Genomic DNA, 21,950 nt, shown 5'->3' with positions numbered 1-21,950 from the left:
AGTTAGCACTTGTAATTCTCTTAGAAACAGGGCCTAGCACATGTTAATTGCTGAACAAATAAAAATGCTGATTCCAGTCTGGCTACTTCTCACCCTTTCTCTCTGAAACACTAAAATGAACTTTGGTTAGGTTTTACTCTGGGAAAAAAGGAAAGGAAATATCATTTGTTTGGGATTTTACCAAATAAATTAGCTGGATAATAAAACGGCAGTCTTAGATGAATATGTATATCAATGAAAGTTAAAGAAGAGACATCAAAATGTGAGCAGTGGCTATCTTTTTTTTTTTTGTCTTTTTGAGACGGGGTCTCACTATGCAGTCCATGCTAGCCTTGAGCTCACTTTGTAGCCCTGGCTGGTCTTGAACTTGCAACAATCCTCCTGCCTCAGCTTCCCAAGTGCTGGGATTACAGGTGCATGCCACCATGCCCGGCTTGATCTTTTTTTTTGGTCCTGGGAATCGAACTCGGGACCTTGCATTTGCCAGGCAGGCACTGTGCCACTGAGCCACTGAGCTGTATCCTCAGCCCCAGCAGTGGCCATTTTAAGGTGGTGAGATTATGGGCCTTCTGTATTACTTTTTTGGTGTTCTCTGAAACTTAGGGGAATGTCCATTATTTTTGTAATTATAACTTTTAAAAATTATTCCTAGAAGTGACTAGCAGTTCCATAGCAGAATACCTGAAATAAGTAAAAAAGAAACTTGAAGAGCATATTTGTGTTTATATTAAGCTTTCTATTCACTTTCTTAGTCATGATCTGGTCTAGGTCCTATTGATTTAATCTTGATTCTTTCAACTCATGTCAATCCTTAATTACATTTTAAGGAAAACATGACATTTTCATCATAAATTTCTGGTTTTATATGACAGTCTTATCATTTGTGTACCTAGAGAGAGACATTGTTTGGTGCCTTTGAGAAATTATCTAATTTTGTATTGAATTCTGAAAATCTCTGTAGGTTGGAGTTATAGACTTTTCCATGTATCTGAAGGATGGGAACAGCAGTAAAGGTAGTGAAGGGTATGTACAAAGAAAATTGGATTTCTCCTCTTTCTCTTCAGTATTTTCCCCTTTTGTAGTGTTGCAAGTTTATCTCCATAACAATGCAGCAGACTTGCCAAACGATTTTCTGAAGGTGGATTTAATAAAGTCTTGCTGAGAATATCTGACTATTGTTCCTGCTGCCAAACCCTGAAAGGATTTTTAGTTAAATGATTGTTTTGTTCTTTGGCTCAGGAGCAAACAAAGTAAAACTTTATAATAGGATTCCAGTTTCTCTACCTGTTAAAGTGGTGTTTGAAAACACAGTTTTTCTTAAAAGGGACTGCATTCTCAATTTACTTAAAATTTGCAGTATGAAATATGCATCATGGGGTTACATAAAACATTAACATAAGGTCAGGCATGATGGTGCATGCCTGTAATCCTAACTCCTCAGAAGGTAAAGCAGGAGAATCACAAGTTTGGGCGCAGCCTGGGCAATGCAGCAAGAACTGTCGCAAAACAAAAAAGCAGACATTATGGGGAGCTGAATGAAAGGTTTATGGAATGTTTACAACCTTCACAACTCTTCTTGTAAGTCCAAAATTATTTCAAAATAAAACGGTAAATTTTTAAAATATTATTTATGGTACTTGGTGATTAGAGAACAGAAGTGCAACTTACACCTTTTACATACTTAGCAGTTAAAAGTATAATAATTAGTTCAAAGTTTTAACTGTGGACATTGAGTCTAAGAGTATATCACTTATTCTGCAGTTGTAGACTTTATTTGGCATTCAGGTGAAGAGTCTGTTTATGCATATTATGCATATTATAGATTCGTTGGTTCTAAGTGCTTGTCTTTTATACCATTTACTTTGAATATGTATATATAGTACTTATATACAGCGCTTAAAGGCAAATACACGGCCTTTGACAATAATATATTACAACAGAGTGAATTTAATTCAGCTTCTGTGACAAGTGGAAAATTGTTGCTATAAATAATACTAGTGAAGCTGAAAAGTTAACTTGCAAAAAGAAAACTTTATAAGCCACTGATAGAGCATAAAATGTAATACCTAAAACCCAAGTTAGCAAGGTTTGTAAGCACTTCCTGTTTTTCTTAATTTTACCTCACTTTTTTGAGTATAATTGAAATAAAATCATATATATTTACATCATACATCATGTTTTCAGATACATATACATTGTGAAATGATTACTATAATCAAGTTAATTTAACATCACCTCACATACTTACAGCAATTCTTAATTTCTTCCACTTAAAAACATGCTACAATAGCACAGATTCAAAAAGGGTAAAAAAAGAAAAATGTGCTCATCGCCAAGAAATTAAAACAATTACATGAATATTTTTCCAGAAAATTGATACTATATTTCTATACATTAATATACTTTTTTTTGGTGGGGTACCAGAAATCAAACTCAGGACCTTGCACTTGCCAGGCAGATGCTGCACCACTGATTTATATCCCCAGCTTCTAATACACTTTTTAAAATAAAACGTAGATAATGCCATATGTACTGTTTTATGACCTGCTATTTCATTTAACAGAGTGTAGTAGAAACCTTTCACCTCAATAAATTCATATCAACTTTATCTCTTTAACTTTTTCTTTTTTTTGCTTTTTGAGACAGAGTGTCACTATGCAGTCCACACTGGCTTTGAGCACACTTTGTAGTCCAGGCTGGTCTCAAACTTGCAACAATCCTCCTACCTCAGCCTCCCGAGTGCTGGGATTACAGGCGTGTGTCACCACACCTGGCTATCTCTTAACTATTTAATCAATAACTTTTTTCCATCCCCTTTCCCTCCCTTACTCCCCCTCTTATTTTCCATTTGTCTTAATAACAGTCTCCCTCCTACGTTCATGTCATCATTTCTAGATTCCACATACTAGGGAAAACATGCAGTATTTTTCCTCCGAGCGCAGCCTGTCTCACTTAAGAGGATCACTAATTCCTTCCATTTTTTTATAGATGATATGCAGAATTCCATTTTTGTTACTACTGCATAATGCTCCATTGTGTGTATATAACACACTTTCTTCAGCTGTTCATCTATTGATGGGCACCTAGACAGATTCCATACCTTGGCTGTTGTGGATTGTGCTTCACTAAAGAGGTGCGCAGGTATCGCGATAGTGTGCTGGCTTTAATTCCTCCTGGCGTATGCCATGGAGTGTTATAGTTGGATCAAATGGTAGTTCTCTTTTTAGGGAGCATTTTTTGTGGAGCTCTTTTTGTTTGTTATCCCAAAAGAAAACACTCTGCCTACTAGCTATCATGTCCCAGTCTCCCTCCACTAAGTCCAGGCAACCACTGAATCACTCTACCCTTCATAGAGTTTCCTATTCTGGGAATTTTTTTTTACTTCAAAATAGAACATTCTCATAGCAACAGTAAAGAGTTTCACACAACCAAAGAAATGGAAATCCTGCAAAGTGAGTTCTCACCATCTATTATTAGAGTGAAACTAGAAAGGAACAGCAGAAACATACTTAGAATGCAGTAACTTTCTATTTAAGCACTTCATCAACATGGATTTCTTTTTTTTCCTTCCAGTAGTGCAGATCAAAACCAAAGCCTTCATACTGAGTTCCATCCCCAGCCCTTTGTTATTTCTAGTTTGAGACAGGGTCTTACTGAGTCACTGAGTTGCTCAGGCTGGGTTTGAACTTGTGATCCTCCCGCATCCACTTCCAAGACTCTGGGATTATAGATGCGCACTATGACACCCAGCTTCGTCTCGGAACTTCTGAGCCTTTCTTGTTGGTGTGTCATGGGTTATATGTCACGTCTGTCTTCTGGCTCAGTGTATCTGTGCCCTAATTTTCTTCTTACAATTTATGAAAAGAGTGGGTAGGAGGAAGGACTTTGGTATTTCCAGTGTTACTTGCTTGACCTTTATTTCCTCTTCCCTACTCCCAGGGATGGTCAGATTACTGCAATTCTGGACCAGAAGAACTATGTCGAAGAACTCAACAGACATCTGAAGTAAATAATGAATAAATAATTCTCTTTTACTAAGATTTGTTGGGAGAGAGTAAATTCAGAATATATTCATCAGACATACAGCATTGTAGCTGGCAGGCATTTAGTTAGGATATGACAAGATTTAACTGTTTCAGTGAGCTTTGATAAAAGGCAATCTCAGATTATTATGAAATTATAACTCTAGTGATTAAAAGCATTCACTGTAAAATGGGAAGAAACTTCAAAAGGAAAGAGGAGCTGGGATTGGGGAAAGTCCAAAAGAAGGAAGGGAAAAGAATTCTAAAATATGTGACACGTGGAATTCTTAACGCAGTGGATAAAGCCACAGATCACAAGGCTGAGCTGGAGTAAACGTCCCTTATTTGAGTTCCTTCAGATGACGCATCTTCCTGCTCCCTTGCGCTCCACATTTAGGCATTGAGTTCACTGTTACCAAGTCCTCACCAAGTACTGCAGAGCTCTCCAGACCAGAAAGCAGTTCCCCTGTCCAGAGAAGGGGGACCCACAACTGTTGATAACCTTGAGGACTTTGATATTTCTGTTTTACTAAAGACTGCTGATTAATTCAGGAGATCAGTATATCCATTAGTTATCCTGCTAATAGTTTGTAGAACTTCCATAAATTCTATAATGAAAGCCACTTTTAATTCAAGACTTACAATATGGCTGTGTTAGTATGGTGTAATGTTTTAGTTTTCTTGGTTATGGCTGACAAATGCAGTTCAAGTTCACTTTTTCTGGAGACCAAGAGCCCATCGTGACTATAATGAGCCTTAGAGATATCAGCCAACTCAAGCCAACTGTGTGACTGGTTGACGGTGAATACGAACATGACCCTGTTGTTTACTCTTTCCTTAGTTTCTAACACATAGGGTGGTTGTAGAGTAAACGAAATAATGCTGTGCAAGCAAAATAGCTCAGAAGAGTGGTTGTTGAGCAGGCTTGGTGGCTCACACCTGTAGCCCACACTTCTCAGGAGGCTGAGGCAGGGTGATCAAAGATTTGAGGCCAACCTTGGCAGCTCAGCAAGCTGCTGTCAGAGAATTCATAAGGGGCTTGGGGTATCACTCTGCTGCCCACGTTCAGTCATGGGGGGAGCTTAATTAAATATTTAACTGAATACATACTGCAGTACCAAAGATCCAGCCCCTGTGGCAAGACAGCCTGTAAGTCCATCGACAATTGTGGATACTAGATGATGAAGGATAAATGCGATGGAGGTCTGATAAAGAAGGTACAGCTTAACATTCTGTTTTTCAATGACAACTATATGGGTTTTTTCTTTTGACAGTGCTACAGTAAATAACCTCCAGGCCAAAGTAGATGCATTAGAAAAATCCAACACTAAACTGACAGAGGAGGTATGTGTTTTGGAAATACTTTGATCTGTAAAATTTAATAACATGCATTAGTGAAATGTTTATATCACCTTAGAAATAAAGGACCTGACTTTTCAGGTGCTATCTGCTCTAGCACGCAGCTCCTCGCTGTGACTGCGGTTGCACCTCAGCTTCTCTTGCATCCATCTGGACTGAACAGGCTCATTGGCCGATATGAACATTCTTTCTGGGCCGACCTCTAGTAGATATTTAGTACAAAAGCATGATATTCATCATCTCTTTGTTTAATAAGTATTTTGGGCACTATTCTATGCCGAACCTAGTTACCGATTTTTATGTGCCAAGCGCTGATTTATGTGTCCAGCATGGCAAGCTCCTGCCCCCGGGCCGTGGGGTAGATAAGGTAGTGAGCCCTGGTCGGAAGCCCGCCCGCCTGCTCATGCGGCCCGCTGCTCAGGGGTGCTGTGCTCTGGGTCAGTAGTCGCCTGACCCCTGAGGACCCGGCCTGTCGCTGGCCAGGACATGGTGTTGCTTCTTACCCTTTCGGCTTGAGTGACCCTGAAGAGCAGCTGAGGAAACTCTTGAACAAAGTCCCTAAAACAAGAAGAAAATTCACCTCATGTTCTACTTATGATTAATAAAGCTGGTTTTTCTGACATGCCAAAGGCTACATTATAGATTTTTTTCTTCAGTAACATTAGGTGTTTTTATGAAATATCATAAGTAAACTTACCAGTATTACAAAGATTGTCTTCTGTCTCCTACTATAGTGGCCCCATTATATACAGTAAGATAAATTTGGTTTAAGTAGAGTCAAATTAAAGTCAGGAATATGCTGTTGAACCAGTTTTTCTTCAAAAACAAGTTTGTTATAATTTTAAAACACTTTTGCAGCTCTGTGAGCTTCAGTTTTGAGTGAAGATTTTTATTTAAAAAAATTTTTTTGGGGGGGCTGGGGATTTAGCTCAGCGGCAAAAGCGCCTGCCTGGCAAGCGCTAGGTCGTGAGTTCGGTTCCCGGTACCGGAGAAAAACCAAAAAAAAAAACAAAAACAAAAACAAAAAAAATTTTTTTTTCGTACCAGGAATCAAACTCAGACCTTGAGCTTGCCAAGCCGGTGCTATACCACTGAGCTGTATCCCCAGGCCAAGATTTTAAAATTATGTATCAGAACTCTAATTCACAGAAATGCCTCTTAGAATCGTATCGCACAGGCCTGTCCATCTGGCACCTATGTTTTCTCCTCCAGCTGTGCTGCCACCCTGTGGAGAGGCACAGCGCAGCAGCTAGGCGGTCTCCACTCTTGCCCCCCGTACGCTCACAGCTGGCATTTGTAGCCTTTTAACCTTGAGCCAAATATCTAAGTCTCTCTTCCATTTCTTGGCTAACCTATCTATAAAATGGTTTGCTCATCTCTACCGTATAAAAATATTTTGTAAGGTTATTCACATTAACTGATTTGTGCACAGTAATGCCCTAGAACAGTGTCTGACGCTTACTAAGCACATAGTAAATGTGATGGTTGCTGGCACTGTAGCACACACCTGACATCCTGGCTACTTGGGAGACCGAGGCAGGAGCATCCTAAGTTCCCTGCAGACCTGGGCAACTAAGCAAGACTATCTCAAAAGTGAAAAGTACTGGGATACAGCTCAGTGGTAAAGCACCTCTGGGTTTAATCCTGTGCTGTCAACCACAACAAAGGGATGGGCTGTTAATTTTACCCCATCACAGAACTTTTCCCTGCCTTAGATTTATTACACTAACCATACTCATCTATTCCTTAATTATCTTACCGGTAACATTTATTTGCTTAAAACTGAATGTAGCACTATGTGTACTTTATAGAGAACAGATAAAGCTGGTCAGGGCTGCCTTTTGTCTTTTCCATTTTGAGATTTAAGAGGGCCAGTAGAAATGGACCTCTTTCCCCAGTATGAAAGGATCAGAACATGTCAGTGTCCCCTTGACCAATGATGAAGCTGAACTAACATGCCCAGCTGGGTCCAGAGCCAAAATTAGGTTTCATGGTTCTTTCTGTGAAGTTGAGTCTTGGACTCACCTGTCTGCAGTGAACTTAGATCTGGAGAGGAGACTGCTTGTCCCAAATCCCTTCTTACACTTCAGCAAGCCAACAAGCCAGACAGAAGCAGGCTTGGAGCTCAGCTTCGAAAGCAGAGCCACCCACCCTCTCATACACTCCCCAGCTGGACTGGGAGTCAGTAGAGCCCTCTGATACCAGCAAGGAGCTGGCTGCCCACTTCCCCCCCTGCGGGGCTCAGGCACTGCCCATCCTCGGGTACAGCTGAGTTCAGGAGGTACAGAGAGGGCAGTGTTTCAGCCTTGCTTTTCCCCACTGTAGAGTGGGAGCAGGCATGCAACCCCTTAGTAACACTCTGCCCGCAACAGGACCTTGTCCAGGCAGGTGCCTAGGATCTGCTAGGGTCTCTTCAGAAGCGAGGGCTCGGGGTCAGCGACAGAGATCTTCCGTGGAACTCAGGGCAACCTGGCTACATGGGCCTACAGCACACTGGGACCTCCTTACTACACACATTAGAAACAGGCCTTCTGAAGTTCTTTAGGAGAACTTTCTATTGATAGCTTTCTTTATTTCTAAGAATGAGCCTGAAAATTATTTCCTAAAAGATTTACACTGCTATTAAAGAATAAAAGATTATTTTTAAAATCTTACCACTAGCTTGCCGTTGCAAACAACAGGATTATTACCTTGCAAGAAGAAATGGAACGAGTGAAAGAAGAAAGCTCCTACATACTGGAATCCAGTCGGAAGGTGAGCCTTCCCTTGTTATAACACGGATGTACAAAATGTTCCTGGAGAGTGCGTGTGGGCTGCGGGGGAGGGGTCTCCAGAGGAGGCCACCTGCGCATCTTGCAATTGCCGTGCAGGCTGCAGGTGTGTGTGACAGTGAGGGCGACGCCTTCTCACCCCCATGCTTCTGCCGTCAGTGCCACCTGCGTACGTTTAACGACTGCAGGAAAGTGTAACTCAGTTTCCTGGATTTGTGATTTGTACTATATGCAGCTGCTGTATCTGTGATATTAAACATGCCGTTATCTTCACAGTGTGACTGTTCTGTAAGAACTGACACCTCATTAATCAGATATCCTGGGAAAGAGTTACCATAGAGTCTGCTGGATAACCTAATTGCTTGAAGCAACAAACTTTTATACGTGTCTACTTAGCTTTTTGGCAAGTTAATTGCACAATTTCAAGCCTTCTTTGTTAGAGGACATAACTCACTTAGCCACTTAGGATGGCTGAGGACCATAATTGTCAACACTGTACTAAATTATAATGGTGCTACTTTAAGGGACTATAGAAACTGATAGTCAGCCAGGTGTGGGGGTGCACACTTTCAATCCCAGTGCTCACTTGGGAGGCTGAGGCAGGACGATTGCCACAACTTCAAGGCCAGCCTGGGCTACATCGTGAGTTCAAGGCCACCTTGACTAAGACCCTCTCAGAAAAACAAACAAACTGTGCCCTGAGAGGAACAGAAGCAGTTTTCTGTGCCTAGAGTGAGGGGCATTGATGTGCCAACTTCATGATACACCTGTAAATGCTCAGAAGGATTTTTGGATGACATAGTTATTTTTAATGTGATCTATAGATAGTTGAAGACTCCAAATACGAGAACTCTGGAGAACTAATATACTATCACTTAAATGTTTGGCTCAATTCATATTTTTCAGTGAATACTGTTACTTCTTAAAAGCTATTTTTAAAATGTCCAGCTCATGTTTTGGGTAACATGTTTTAGGTTTTCAAGTAAAGTGGCAGGAAACTCCCAATTCAGCCAAACCTTTTAAAATTTTCTAGACTTTTTATTTTTTTAATTGTCTTAATTCATTGTTATATCTGCTTTTAAGTATACCACTTTTCTTTACTAAATAGTAATTCAAGTATCTGCTCTTTGCTGATTACTTAACTCCTTAAATATATATTATCTTACTTGTTTTTTCAAGGGTCCTAAGCAAGACAGAACTGCTGAAGGGCAAGCACTAACTGAAGCAAGAAAGCATTTAAAGGAGGAGACACAATTACGATTGGTAAGCATTGCTTAGGAACACAGAAGTTGGTTCCTGAGGTGGTGTTTTGCAGATCTGCTAATAAACAGGAATGTCAGTACTGCTCTGTAAAATTTTTATAAATCCGATGAAACTATTTTCTTATCCTTTGTAACCCGCATTTCCCATAATGCTTTTTCAGTCCGTGTTTTGAGTATTCTCAACAGCTGTAAGATTTTGCCAATATTTTTTTCTTTTACCTTTGTAGTTTGTATCACAGAAGTGTTAGATGACAGAAATTACTTTAAACTCTGCAGTCCCCACCCCTCCACCACCTGGCCCTTCGTGCCTGTGGAGAGTCAGCACCTAGAGGAAGCAGCTCCTCTTTCCCTTCCTAAGAATTGTAAATACAAAATTACACTCTTCAGCTGTTCTTTCTGGATTCGTTCTTGATCTTAGATACAAGTGAAAAAATGTATAGAAAGGAATACTATTCCTTTTTTGTTTTTGTTTTTTTAGGGGTGTTTTGGTTTTTCTGAGACAAGATCTTACTCTGTAGTCCAGGCTGGCCTCAAACTCATAAATAAACCCTATGTGAGCATTAGTAGCTCATGCAAAGTTTAGATATATGATGAACTAACGAAATTCATATCATAATGTCTCTAAGAATGGAGAAAAGCCTGAAATTAAGGGATGACTTAATCTGCATTAAAAAGTTATTACAAAGTACTAGTATAGCCAGGCATAGGGGCGTACACCTATAAGCCCAGCACTCAGGAAGCTGAGGCAGGAGGATCACCGCAAGTTTGAGGTCAGCCCTAACTATATAGTGAGTTCAGGGCCAACCTGAACTATATAGTGAGACCCAGTCTCAAAAGTCAAAACAAAACAAAAAAATATTAGCAGTATATGACAGTTTCAGGTTTTTTAAAATTGCAGTAATGTTATTTTAACATCCTTAAAATAGTTAGTACTTGCCATCCATATGGATAAAACTTAGATCTCAAAACACTCTTCATAAGGAGGGTCCTAGAAATAATACAGCGTTTTCATAGAGCCTATAGTTCATTTTCTGTCATGTACAGGGGGAGTCTCTGTTAAATGGTGCATACTCAAAATCTTTAAATTAAAAAAAAAAAATCTTTAAATTTTTCATGTTCTTTTATCACAATAAGGTAAATGTTAAGAAAGTAGGTGAGGCTCAGGGTGTGCCTGAGTATACAGGTCTTTGTATCTTTGCTCCTCTGAATAGTGTTGCAGTAATTGGCTGTGATATTGCATTCCTATAATCCCAGCACACTAGGAGGCTGAGGCAGTAGGATCACAGATTCAAGCCCAGCCTGGGTGACTTAGCAAGACCCTGTCTCAAAGTAATAAAAAAAAGTGTGGGGATATAGCTCAGTGCAGAAGCCCTGGGTTCAGTCCCCCGTGCTGATGTTGATGATGACACTGACAGTGGTGATGAGAATGTTGTTGCAGTGCTCCCTAAAAGTTCAGTTGCCTGTACTGACCGTTCCCTCTGCTAGGTTTCTTGGACTCTTGAATATATCAGCATGCAAATTGCAGAGAATTACACCTGCCTTGTTTTGTGCTGAATACTTTAACACTCTACATTTCTAAAATAAAACAGCATTTGTCTCAATGTCTGTTGAAGTACTGCCAAGATGTGATTCACTAGCCCTGTCTTCGGCTAGCAAGTTTTCAGATTTGCATGATTGAGAAAAGTTACTGTGTTACCCTAATCATTATTCTTACCATTAATGTCTCTGAACATGAATGACAGCTTTTGGCTATTTCACCAGAGCACGCAGACCTTCCTTTCCCTGTGAGACTGTGTGGCTTGCGCTTATGTCCTGGCAGGATGTTGAGAAGGAGCTGGAGCTCCAGATCAGCATGCGGCAGGAGATGGAGCTGGCCATGAAGCTGCTGGAGAAGGACGTGTGTGAGAAGCAGGAGGCGCTGGTGTCGCTGAGGCAGCAGCTAGATGACCTCAGGGCTCTCAAGCATGAACTGGCCTTCAAGCTGCAGGTAGGGGAGGAGGGGCTCGGCTCCCAGGACCTGGGGCTCTCCCACCCCTGTGCGGCGGTCACAATGGGGACATAATGGAGGCCCACTGCAGCAGTGTTCTGGACAGGCAGGCCATCATAGGGTCCCCCGGTGGTGTTCTGGAGAATCCAGGCCACTTTTTGCACTGCAGGGGGGGTTGGGAGGGACTCTTTATCCTGAGAACAGTTTCTACTCTAGCCTTAATATGTGAGCTGAGTTGCACATTCCACTCCCCCAGGCTGCACACATAACAGTACTAATCCTAACCAAATTGCTTTTTTTTTTCCATTTGGAAATTAACTGCTATGCAAACATATGAGCACTTTTATTTCCCTATTTTCTACTTACCATTAGGTTCAAACAGCATGTATAGTTATATTTCAGGATTTTATGTTATATAGATCTTCTATAATTATTTTACATACAGAGTTCAGACTTAGGAGTAAAACAGAAAAGTGAACTAAACAGTCGTTTGGAAGAGAAGACTAATCAGATGGCTGCTACCATTAAACAACTGGAACAAAGGTAAAATGCTGTTTTTTGTAGAAAAAACTGAGCTGTCAGTGTGAGCAGTGAGGAGACTTGCTATGCATTTAGCAAGTGGAAAATATATTAAATTCTTCCAACCTAAATCAGACATGTTAGTAGAAAGAAAGCCAGTTAGATTTTCTGTGTTTTCTAAAATGTCATTGAAAACATTGCCAAGAAACGTCATCCTTTTCTGAGTACTTTGAGCATCGGATGTGGGAATTTAACACACTGTAATTCCAAGCATTTGACTGATTGAGGCAGGAGAATTACTCGGAGTTTGAGGCCAGCTGGGCACATAGCGAATTCAAAGCCAGCCTGCACTACGCAGTGAGACCTTCTCTCAAAAAGGGAACGAGAACTTACCCCATTTCATTGTCATGATTAGAGGTATATGTGTACCAAGATGAGAGGACTTTGAAGGATGTGTTCGTAATTGTGTGGTTTTATTTTTTATCACCAAAGCCTTTGACTGCTTTAGTCCAGGTGATACCTAGACTGCATTCTGAGATAGGTGTCCTGCCAGGACCTGCTCTTGATCTTTCCCTCCCTCCTTCACCTTGAGCCCTTTTCTGTCTTCTGTGTTGTATTCTTTTTCTCTTGTGACCTTGTCCTGCATGGCCCAGTCGCTTCCTCTGACACCTCCGGGGCGCGTTCTGCTCTGCTCTGCACCTAGAGAGCAGTCTTGAGTCCTCGTCCTGCGCCACCACCTCGGCCTCCCGCCCCACACCCATGTGTACAGCTCACTCTGCCCAAAGCAGTCTCCCTGTGAGACTGATTCCTGTTTGTCTGAAAGCACTGTTTTCTTTCTAATGGCTCAGCAGCCAAGAGAAGTAGCTCAGATTCGAAGATTGAATGCAGCACCAGCGATCATTTGATGTTTGCACTTCTATTTTTTTAATTTTGAAAGAAATGGGCAAAAAAAGCGGTGACAAAGTTTATTTGAAATAGTAAAAGTGAAGAGGGAGGGAGAAGCTGGCTCTGCAGAGTGAGCTGGGGATGAATAAAAGGATAAAGCAAGATAGCAGTACACCCTGGAGGACACAGGGCAGGCTATGGTGAGGACAGCCCCGATAGCCTGGCATTTGCACTTTTCATTCCTGCTTAGCCCTTCCACTTGAGTACGACTGAACTTCCAGCCCGTGAATGTGCATTCCATCTGTCCCGTCTGTTTCTTTTCTGATAGTTCACCAAGCAGGGATGCCCTTCCCCTTCCACTTGGGAGTATTCTTCAGATTCATTTTTTACATTCGGGCTCAAATGGCACACACATGGCTTAACAGCTTCCTCCTGATACCTCTTCCCAGCGAGAAATAATGTCCTTGGGATTTCCATTTTCATGTCCATCTCTGTCTATACCACTACGGCACTTCTCACCATCTGCCTTATCTTCCAAGCCTTTATGTCTCCTATCTTCAGTAAGAATGTAAGCTCCATGAGGTTAGTGAGCTAATCTCTTAAGGTCCTTCATCAGATCTGTCTTAGTGCCCTGAATGTATGAGGCATAAGTTTAGCATATTGGTGAATGAATGAGTCAGTGACTTTTTTTCTTCAGGTGATTCTAAAGCAAGGAGGGCCCTGCACAGCGATGCGTATTAATATTTGCTAAAAAGTTAATTGTAGATTTACAAATAAGCTTGAACTCTCTGGTGTGGACGATAAATAAAAAGGTATTCTGGGTGTCGAGTGTGGGGTGCACACATGTAATCCAGATTCTCTGTGAGGCTGAGGCTGGTGGATCACAAGTCTGAGCCCAGCTTGGATGACCTAGTGAGACTCTGTCTCAAAATTTAAAAAAGGACTAGGGGTACAGCTCAGTGTGAAAGTTCTGGGTTTAATCCCCAGTACTACCAGAAAAAAAATGGTGTCCCAGAAAAGAAAGTTAATTAAAAACTGGCTTAGAGGTGGTTACAAGTTTATGACTTAGCAGATTGATTTTAGTATGCATCAGTTTTGCTTTTAAAGTGTATCAGATTATTTTTCAGTGATTTTTTGACTTGGGATTTAAAGTAAAGCTAAAATAATGATCCATCTCTCTGAATATTAAGCTGACTTGTTCTCTTACAATCTTTGTGTTCCCTGTTTATCCATTTTCTCATTCCCCTTTCAATTCATTTTCATTTTTATTTTATTTAGTGAAAAAGATTTGGTGAAACAGGCAAAGACCTTAAATAGTGCAGCAAATAAACTGATCCCAAAACATCATTAGGCATTTATATAGTTGGTCACCTCACAAGTCTGTTATCCCAAGTTAACTGTAAAAGGAAGAAATCTGAAAGTTATTACATTTAAATTCTAATCTATCTAAAATGTCACCAGAAGTTGGCTTTGAATTTATTGGGTTTTTAAAAACAGTTGGATATATATGTTGGGTTTTTTATATTATTTTCTTCTCAAAGTTAGAAAATTTGGTATAAATTCCAAATTAAATGCCAGATAAACTTAAGAAATTATTTCTGAGTTGACCAATAAGTAAAGCACCATTGAAAAGCCTAGGGAAATGAAGCTCTGTACATACATTAACGCTGCCTTTGCAGCCAGCTCTCGGCACTCGCGGCTTCGGCACGGTCCACCCCACGTCTGCGCCAGCAGCCTGCTCCACACTGCAGCAGAAAGGACCGAGCTGACCTGTGCGCTGGACTCTCTGAAGTAGCTCCGCGTCTTTTAGGCCACTGCCCCCTTTCACTTTCGTTATGTAGGTTAAATCCCCAAGTCAAGGATAAGTACTTAGTACAGTATTTCATTACAGTTCTCTTAATAACCCAAGTTGCTTGCAAGATTTTTGCCTTAGTGACTGAACAAAAGAAAAACAGCGTCCTTACATTTCTTTAAAGTCCATATTTTTTTGGTTTTTTTTTTTTTTTTTTTGGTTTTTTTCCGGTACCAGGAACCGAACTCATGACCTTGCGCTTGCCAGGCAGGCGCTTTGCCGCTGAGCTAAATCCCCAGCCCCTAAAGTCCATAGAGATAAAGTTAGTGATTAGGTAACTTACAGTAACATCATGTGGAAGCTTGAGAAACCCTCCTAATACTTGTCACCTTCTACCTCTGCCCCTTTCCTGCAGTTCCACTTCCAGTGCAGAGCAAACAACTTTCAAAAGAACACTCTTAAAAATGCACTATGCCCTCTTCAAACCTACTTTGCTGTCCTCCTGGCAAGGACAGCATACAGACATGAGTAACAATTCCTGTCTGCTCTTTCCTACCTGGAGACATTTACTGCTTCTGTTACTTTTTGTTTAGATGGGGATTTGCTGCAGGTTCTCAGAAACTAATAATTTAGTTAGTAGAAAAACATTTCAGAGTAGGAAACAGATAAATTATAAACTCACATTCTTTATTATTTACTATAAAAAAAAAAAAAAAAGATTCCCAGTAGATATACACAAGCAATATTAGCAGGGCTTCTTTTTCTAAGTGATCACAGATACAAGCCTTTCTGGGTTTTACATTGTAAATAATCCTATAAATACTTTGATTTTTTTTTTTTTTTAATGATTTTTGAGTTGCAGAGATAGGCTTTTACATAAGCCTCCATTCCTTCAAAAGATCTTGACAAATTTTTGAGACTTTTGTTTTTGGGTTTTTTTGGGTGGTTTGTTTTTTTTTTTCCTCTTTCCAGTATGTTTTGTAGCATTTTAGCTGCGGAAGTGGGGACAAAATAATTCATTTGTTTCCAGCTCATATTTTTTTCTTCTTGACAGAAACAGAACTAGGAGAGTAAGATAGAACCAAAACTAGGAGAGGTTTCATGTACGTCTTTTTTCTAGGTCCTTGAACCAAAATCAAGTCAAATAATATATGTTAAAACAAACTTCATGGAAGATCCTGTGCTCTTGAACATGTTTTAGTTCTACTAATTTTGCACCTACATAAATCAAATTTGCAGTGAATCACCTTTCTGTGAGCATTTGGAAGGAGTGATCAAACACCAAATAAAGACTACAAAACCATGCGTCCGATTTTATTACATAAAAGCCCAAAATATGATTCTTCATAGGTGCAAAGTCATACAATGTTCAAAAGAAGCATTTGTGAGATTCTTCTAGAGAGCAGGATTGGGAGTCTTACAAGACCTAGTGCTGAGTTCTTTGTTCAGTCTGTTGCACACCACTTGGCAGAATGGAAAGGAAAGAGACAGCCACATTCTCATAGAGACTTTTCGTGTATAGTAACCTGAAGCTTGGGTAAGGGCTGATGGGTAATTCCAGTGATATAAGTTATGTTTGGAGAAAGGGCCAGAAGATTCCACACATAAGGTAATTACCAGTAAGCACTTTCCAGCTATGTGTGTAACACAGAAATATAAAGTACCAGACCCACTAGAAAATGAAAACAAACAAATGAGTTAAATTCAAATTACTGTGTAGTTGAGGTTGGTTTTGGATATGGATTTTCTGAAAAGTGATGTTTTATTGTTTATCATCTAATGGCTGTAAACTGTAGTACTAGAATAAAAAAAGTGGAAAATCGGCTTTTCCTCTGCCTGGTTCACCTTCATCTTGCTTTTTAAAAGAATTTGTTTCTTTTCCATCTTTTTCCCTCATGATTTCTTTTTTGTGTGTCCTGCAAAGTGTTTCCCCTCTGTCTCCTTGTGCCTTCTTCCTTGGGTTATTTTATTTTGTGCTGTGAACTTGCTCTCCCCCACCATGGCTTTTGTTTTCATCACGAGTTCATGTGGCTCACATCCAGATTGCGCCTGGCTGAGCAAGGCCGCCAGTCGGCTGAGTTGGACAACCGGCTCTTCAAGCAGGACTTCGGGGACAAGATCAACAGTCTGCAGCTGGAAGTGGAGGAGCTGACCAGGCAGCGGTGAAGAGAGGGCAGCTGAGCTGACAGGGTTGGGTGCTGTCAGGCCAGACAGCCCATCTTTCCCTGTCTTTCCCTCGGGTTGGGATCAGGACAGCTTCCCATACATCAGCCTTCTCCAAATCCTGTCAACATCTTCTGTGATTAAGAAGTAGGAAAATAGCCAGGTGTGGTAGCGCACATACACCTGTAATCCCAGCACTGCGGAAGCTAAGTCAGGAGGATCACCATGAGTTCCAGGCTACCCTGAGCTGCTTACCTGTATTTCCCCCAAGATAAAACCAGGTCTTATATTAATTTTTGCTCCAGAAGACATAATGGGGCTTACTTTCAGGTGATTTATTCATGAATGACAACCCACATTTATTCAGATACAGTCATGTCATCATCTGAAACATTGCCATTACTCTCCAAACCCCAAATTCCGGCTTGAGTTTCTTGGGGTTCCATTTCCTGTAGATGCATTGGCCCCAGTCGCTCATGTCCAGCAAAAAAAGTGCTCCTTAAATGCACACTTCCTGTCCGAATAGCCTGCTCGTAATGTATCGTTACCACACAACATACTGAATTATGAACACTCACGTTAGACACGGTCACATCTGCCCTTGTGAGAGGCACACATTCGTGCATTGTCTGTGCGCCAGCTGGTCACTCGGCAACAGGTTTCAAGTTTGTTTACATAGGTGTTTATGTCTCATCCAGAGGCACCCACTTGGGTATTTACAAATACTTAATTTATGTTATTTATTTTTAAGTTTTACTATCAGTATTATTATTTATATATTAATATTGTTTATTGTTATTTTATGATCCAATATATCTGTTGTATGTTGCAGTGGATGTACTAAATGCATCCATCTTGCTGGTAATCTTAACAGGCTCATTTTGGGGGTAGGGCTTATTTTCAGGGAAAAATGGTAGTTTTAAGGCCAGCCTAAATTACATGGTAAGACCCTGTCTCAAAAAAAGTAAAAAATTAGGAAATTACAGCTCAGGGTTCCAGATAAATAGTAGTTAATAGCCAGCACAATGGTAGTTTCCTGAAATTGTGTTATGTCCGCATGCAGAGTCCCTCTCCCTGTCTTCCCATTGACTCCTTTAGTGGGTGATGTTACTGTCCGTCCTTTCATATGGAGTTACCGCATGGAGGGTTTAAGCAGGTCCAGATGCACACAGGTAAACTAACAAATGGCAACACTGTCCTTTAAAATCATGTTGCTCTGACTCCAGACCTTAACTCGTCTCCCACGTTTTCTCTCAAATGAACTCATATGCTGAAGCCACTGGACGTCTGTTGGATGTAAAACACAGCTCCTAGGACACGAGCTGAGGGCACAGCTGGTACTGAGTACATAAGTAGAAGAGAGACCCACCGCTCGGTGTGAAGTGGTATTCAGCGTCTGTACGCTTCCTACTATACTCTGATGACATTTACAAATACTGTTGCTCAGGTCTACAACTCTTCATTAAGAGCCAGTGTAAAATACTGGTATTTAACTTGGGCGTGGTGGCACAGCCTGTAATCCCATCACTCTGGGAGGTTGGGGCAAGAGGATTACAAGTTCCAGTCCAGCCTGAACAATTTAAGAGCTTAGTGAGACCCTGCCTCAAAATAAAAACTAAAAAAGAGACCTGTGGTGTAGCTCAGTACGAAGGTCCTGGGTTCAGTCCCCAGTATCAGCCCCCAAAACACATATGAGCATACCCACATACATGCACTCACCCAGCTGTTGAGAGTGCTGACCTTCAAGGACTGAGTGAGCCTAACGTGTATTGTTAATCACCCTAGAAAGATTAAGGGTATTTTTATGATTCTTAACGTTACTGGTTTTATTGCACTTCAGTACTTTAAAGCTTGGTTGTTTACATATGTCTGTAGCTTTTTATTTAAGTACTAATTGCTGAACTTCAGCATTCTTTAAAAAACATAAACATAGAAATATAAATTTTTCTCGTTTTTCTTTCCTGCTTATCCCAGGAACCAACTTGAATTAGAATTAAAACAGGAAAGAGAAAGAAGGTTACAGAACAGTCGGAGCCTGAGCCTGCCCGGCCAGGCTTCGCGGAGGCCGGAGCCCAAGACGGTAATATTTGTTAGTCCTTGTTCATTCGCTTCATTCATTTGTGTAGACAGAGCCCATCCCTGTCGTGGGTCACATGCTTAATTGCTGTGGCCTGGAGAATGTGGACAGCAAGCGAGAGAGTAAATAAGCAGAGGAAGCTAGAGAGCTTGATTTGAAGCCTTCCTCGTGCACTCGCTAGCTCAACTTGGTGACCTCTAGTGACTCACCTTGCTCTTCCACGTTTAAAGATTGTTATGGTACCTTAATAAAAATACATGTTTCTTGGATTTCTGCTTATAATTTTCAATAATATGATACAGTAATCCGTCCCAACCCTGAATTTCCCTTTACAGAATTTCTCAAATGTGGATTTGCTTTTTTACAATCGTCTCAGTCAGGAGGATTTCAGCTTGCATATACACACAGAGGGAACTGGGCTCAAGGAAGGGGTAGCGATGTAGGATAATTTAAGGAGAAGAGACAGAAACTTCTGCGGAACAGTCTTGAGACACCTTCAGCTCCTGTAAGCCTGAGGGAACTAAAACTGGCCAGGAGCCTCTTCGGCACCAAGAAACAGAGCAGCCTCTTCTGTATTGAACTCTGAGAAGCATGAGATACTTTTTCTAATCAAAGAAATCATTCCCTTTTTGTATGTGATTATATGTGACAAAGCATGGCATAGTTTTAAGTTTAGAATTTTTAGAGTGAGAGCTGCTGATTAGCTAGAGAATAAAAAACTGGTACATGTGGACAAATTATATAGCACCACTACCCGGTGCTGATCATTGCAAATGTGCCAGAGCCATCTATGAGACATACTGTCTTACCAGTTTAGTATAGTGAACCTAAAATCTGAAGGACTTACAGAGGTTTAATTAAAATCTTAGCCTCTCTTACCTTGTATTTCCAAAGAGGCTTTTAAGTCTCTCACTCTTGAATTGCCCAGCGCTAGGGTCTCTAGGAAGGTAAGCATTGCACTGACCTCTTTCCCTTGATATTTGAGTATAAAACACACATTCCATTTTTAGGAGCTGGATGGGCAGCAGTGGAAAGAGGTGTGTGTGTGTGTGTTTGTGGAGGTATGTGCCTGCGAACTGCCCGGGGGTCCTTGGGGCACGCGGCGCATCGCAAGCTGCAGCTTCGCAGCAGTCCTTGCATGTTGCAGACATGGTGGCACTGGGTTGTCCAGGTGACCGTCCACAAGCGACAGTCAGTGGGTATAGCCGTGCCCGCTTTCTCAGCTTTTCAGAGTTCATTCATGGGTGGTGAAGGGGATAAATGTATATTCCTCCTAAGAAGCAAAATATCTTGAAGTAAATGGGATGCATTTCATGTAAATCAGATACACACTGAATTTTACTAGGAATGTCAGGAATTAAAACCATGACTCTGAAGGTGATTTATTGCAAACTGTATCAGAACAGTTAAGAAACTACTTGGAGCAGAGTATGAGGAAACATGCTTGCAAGTTAGATCCCGCCCTAATTAACAGAAGCCACGCAGCTTCATAGCCAGGCTAAGGCAACACAGAGGAGTGTCTGCAATGTCATCATTGTTTAGCACCTGAGTAATTAATAAACTGGGTTATTTTCTTTTGGCAGGATGGGAGGCACAGAATTCAAGAGGAAAATGTTAAACTAAAAAAGCCCCTGGAAGAAAGCCACAGGTGTTTGTTAATCAAGTATTAACTAAGATAAAATCATTTTGGGGTGGTGGGAAAGGGGGAGATTTTGATAATACGTTGGCATTGACACAGACCAGACACTGATTTAGGCTATTAATTTGAAAGACATTTTGAAGCAAAGTAAATAAATAAACCATAAAACATTTTTAAGCCAAACCTACTAAACAATTTTAGAAGAAGGATAGTAAGTTGGGCATAGTGGTGCATGCCTGTAATCCCAGCACTTGGGAGGCTGAGGCAGGAGGATGGAGGATCGCCATGAGTTTGAGGCCAGCCTGGGCTACATACTGAGTTCAAGGTCAGCCTGAATTACATAGCGAGACTGTCTCCAAAAGCCAAAAAAAAGGAGGAGGTTAGGTCATTCTCTGGTTCTTTTCTTGATTAACCGAGAACTCAGTTATCACTTAAAAGATGAGTTTTCATCTGGCACGGTAGCACGCACCTGTAATCCCAGCTGCTCATGAGGCAGGGTGGGAGGCTTTGGAATTTAAGGCCAGCTTGGGCAATACAGCAAGAAGCTGTTGCAAAATTTAAAAAAAAATTATAAGGGCTGGGGATCTAGCTCAGTGTAGAGCTACCTGGGGTTCAGTCTCATACACCAAAAAGAAAAGGAAAAGTCATTTCTCATGTGTGCTCAGAATCCCAAGAGACGGACGCAGTCCTACCATTTCCTACACCCTTCAGTGTAGAGTATGACTTGCTTCTGCCTCTGCACTCAGGTTCAGGTAAAGGTGCTCAACTGCCACATTTCTTACTTCATTCTCTTGAGGGTCTCAGATTCATTTAGTTCCTTTTTCTTTAACTGGTCAACTGCATTAAAATTTGAACATTCAACTACTGACCCTGGGAGGAAAGTGAAGCCATGCAGACGGGTCTGTAGGAGGGGACCAAGTAGGCCGATTGCAGAGGACTTAGCCAGTAGAGCCCTCTGTGCGGTGCTGTGCTGAGGGCTCCCGTCACTGCACAGGACCTCACAGAGCCCACGCCGCCGAGGCTAACGGTGCGTCAGTGTGGCTCATCGAGGTCCCCAGGGTGCGCGAGTCTACTCTCCGTTCACCCTTGCTGCAGACCAGGCTTCAAACGCGAAGAGCGTGTCACCTTGAAAAGGTGGGGAGAGGTCGGGGAGGAGGAAAGGCCGGAGAGGAGTCTGGACAGAGCTGTCGAGTGTCTGCTTTGGGCAGGGTCCCTGTTTGCAGGCTGAGGACGAGGGCGTTGCCCTTGCTTTCCAGAGCAGAGGCAGTTGCTGGAGCCGTGAGCACCTGGGCACGGTGCAGGCTTGTATCTAAGGAGCCCTTGCCTCCGGAGGCGTTCACAGTGCTCCGCAAAACCCGGTAATTTCTTGTTTCCTAAGCTGCAGCTCAAGCCCTCACCCGTGACAGGGCAGCTGCTCTGCACAGACACAGGAGCGGGAACTAGAAAGGCCGCACACTCACCTGCTGAACGCTTT

At 41.5% G+C, this 21,950-nt stretch overlaps 1 protein-coding gene across 6 annotated transcripts in view; it reads left to right on the top strand.

Moving 5' to 3' along the window:
• Window positions 1–21,950, top strand: part of Rufy3 (RUN and FYVE domain containing 3) — a 65,221-nt gene that overhangs the window by 39,967 nt on the left and 3,304 nt on the right. For 3 of the 6 annotated variants that reach the window (XM_005392776.2, XM_005392777.2, XM_005392779.2), the window contains 10 exons: window positions 962–1,023; window positions 3,940–4,005; window positions 5,297–5,366; window positions 8,043–8,135; window positions 9,332–9,415; window positions 11,234–11,401; window positions 11,847–11,944; window positions 16,640–16,759; window positions 18,735–18,840; window positions 20,421–20,485. In XM_005392776.2, the coding sequence (XP_005392833.1) occupies window positions 962–1,023; window positions 3,940–4,005; window positions 5,297–5,366; window positions 8,043–8,135; window positions 9,332–9,415; window positions 11,234–11,401; window positions 11,847–11,944; window positions 16,640–16,759; window positions 18,735–18,840; window positions 20,421–20,485 (932 nt within the window). Of the gene's footprint in view, window positions 1–961; window positions 1,024–3,939; window positions 4,006–5,296; window positions 5,367–8,042; window positions 8,136–9,331; window positions 9,416–11,233; window positions 11,402–11,846; window positions 11,945–14,083; window positions 14,781–16,639; window positions 16,760–18,734; window positions 18,841–20,420; window positions 20,486–21,950 lie in introns of those variants that run through there. The other 3 variants (XM_013518505.1, XM_013518506.1, XM_005392778.2) reach the window with 2 other exon arrangements.

This window comes from Chinchilla lanigera, unplaced genomic scaffold, assembly GCF_000276665.1.
Source record: "Chinchilla lanigera isolate Chin_1 unplaced genomic scaffold, ChiLan1.0 scaffold00046, whole genome shotgun sequence".
NCBI classification, from domain to species: Eukaryota; Metazoa; Chordata; class Mammalia; order Rodentia; family Chinchillidae; genus Chinchilla; species Chinchilla lanigera.
This window is presented reverse-complemented; position numbering and strand designations above follow the sequence as displayed.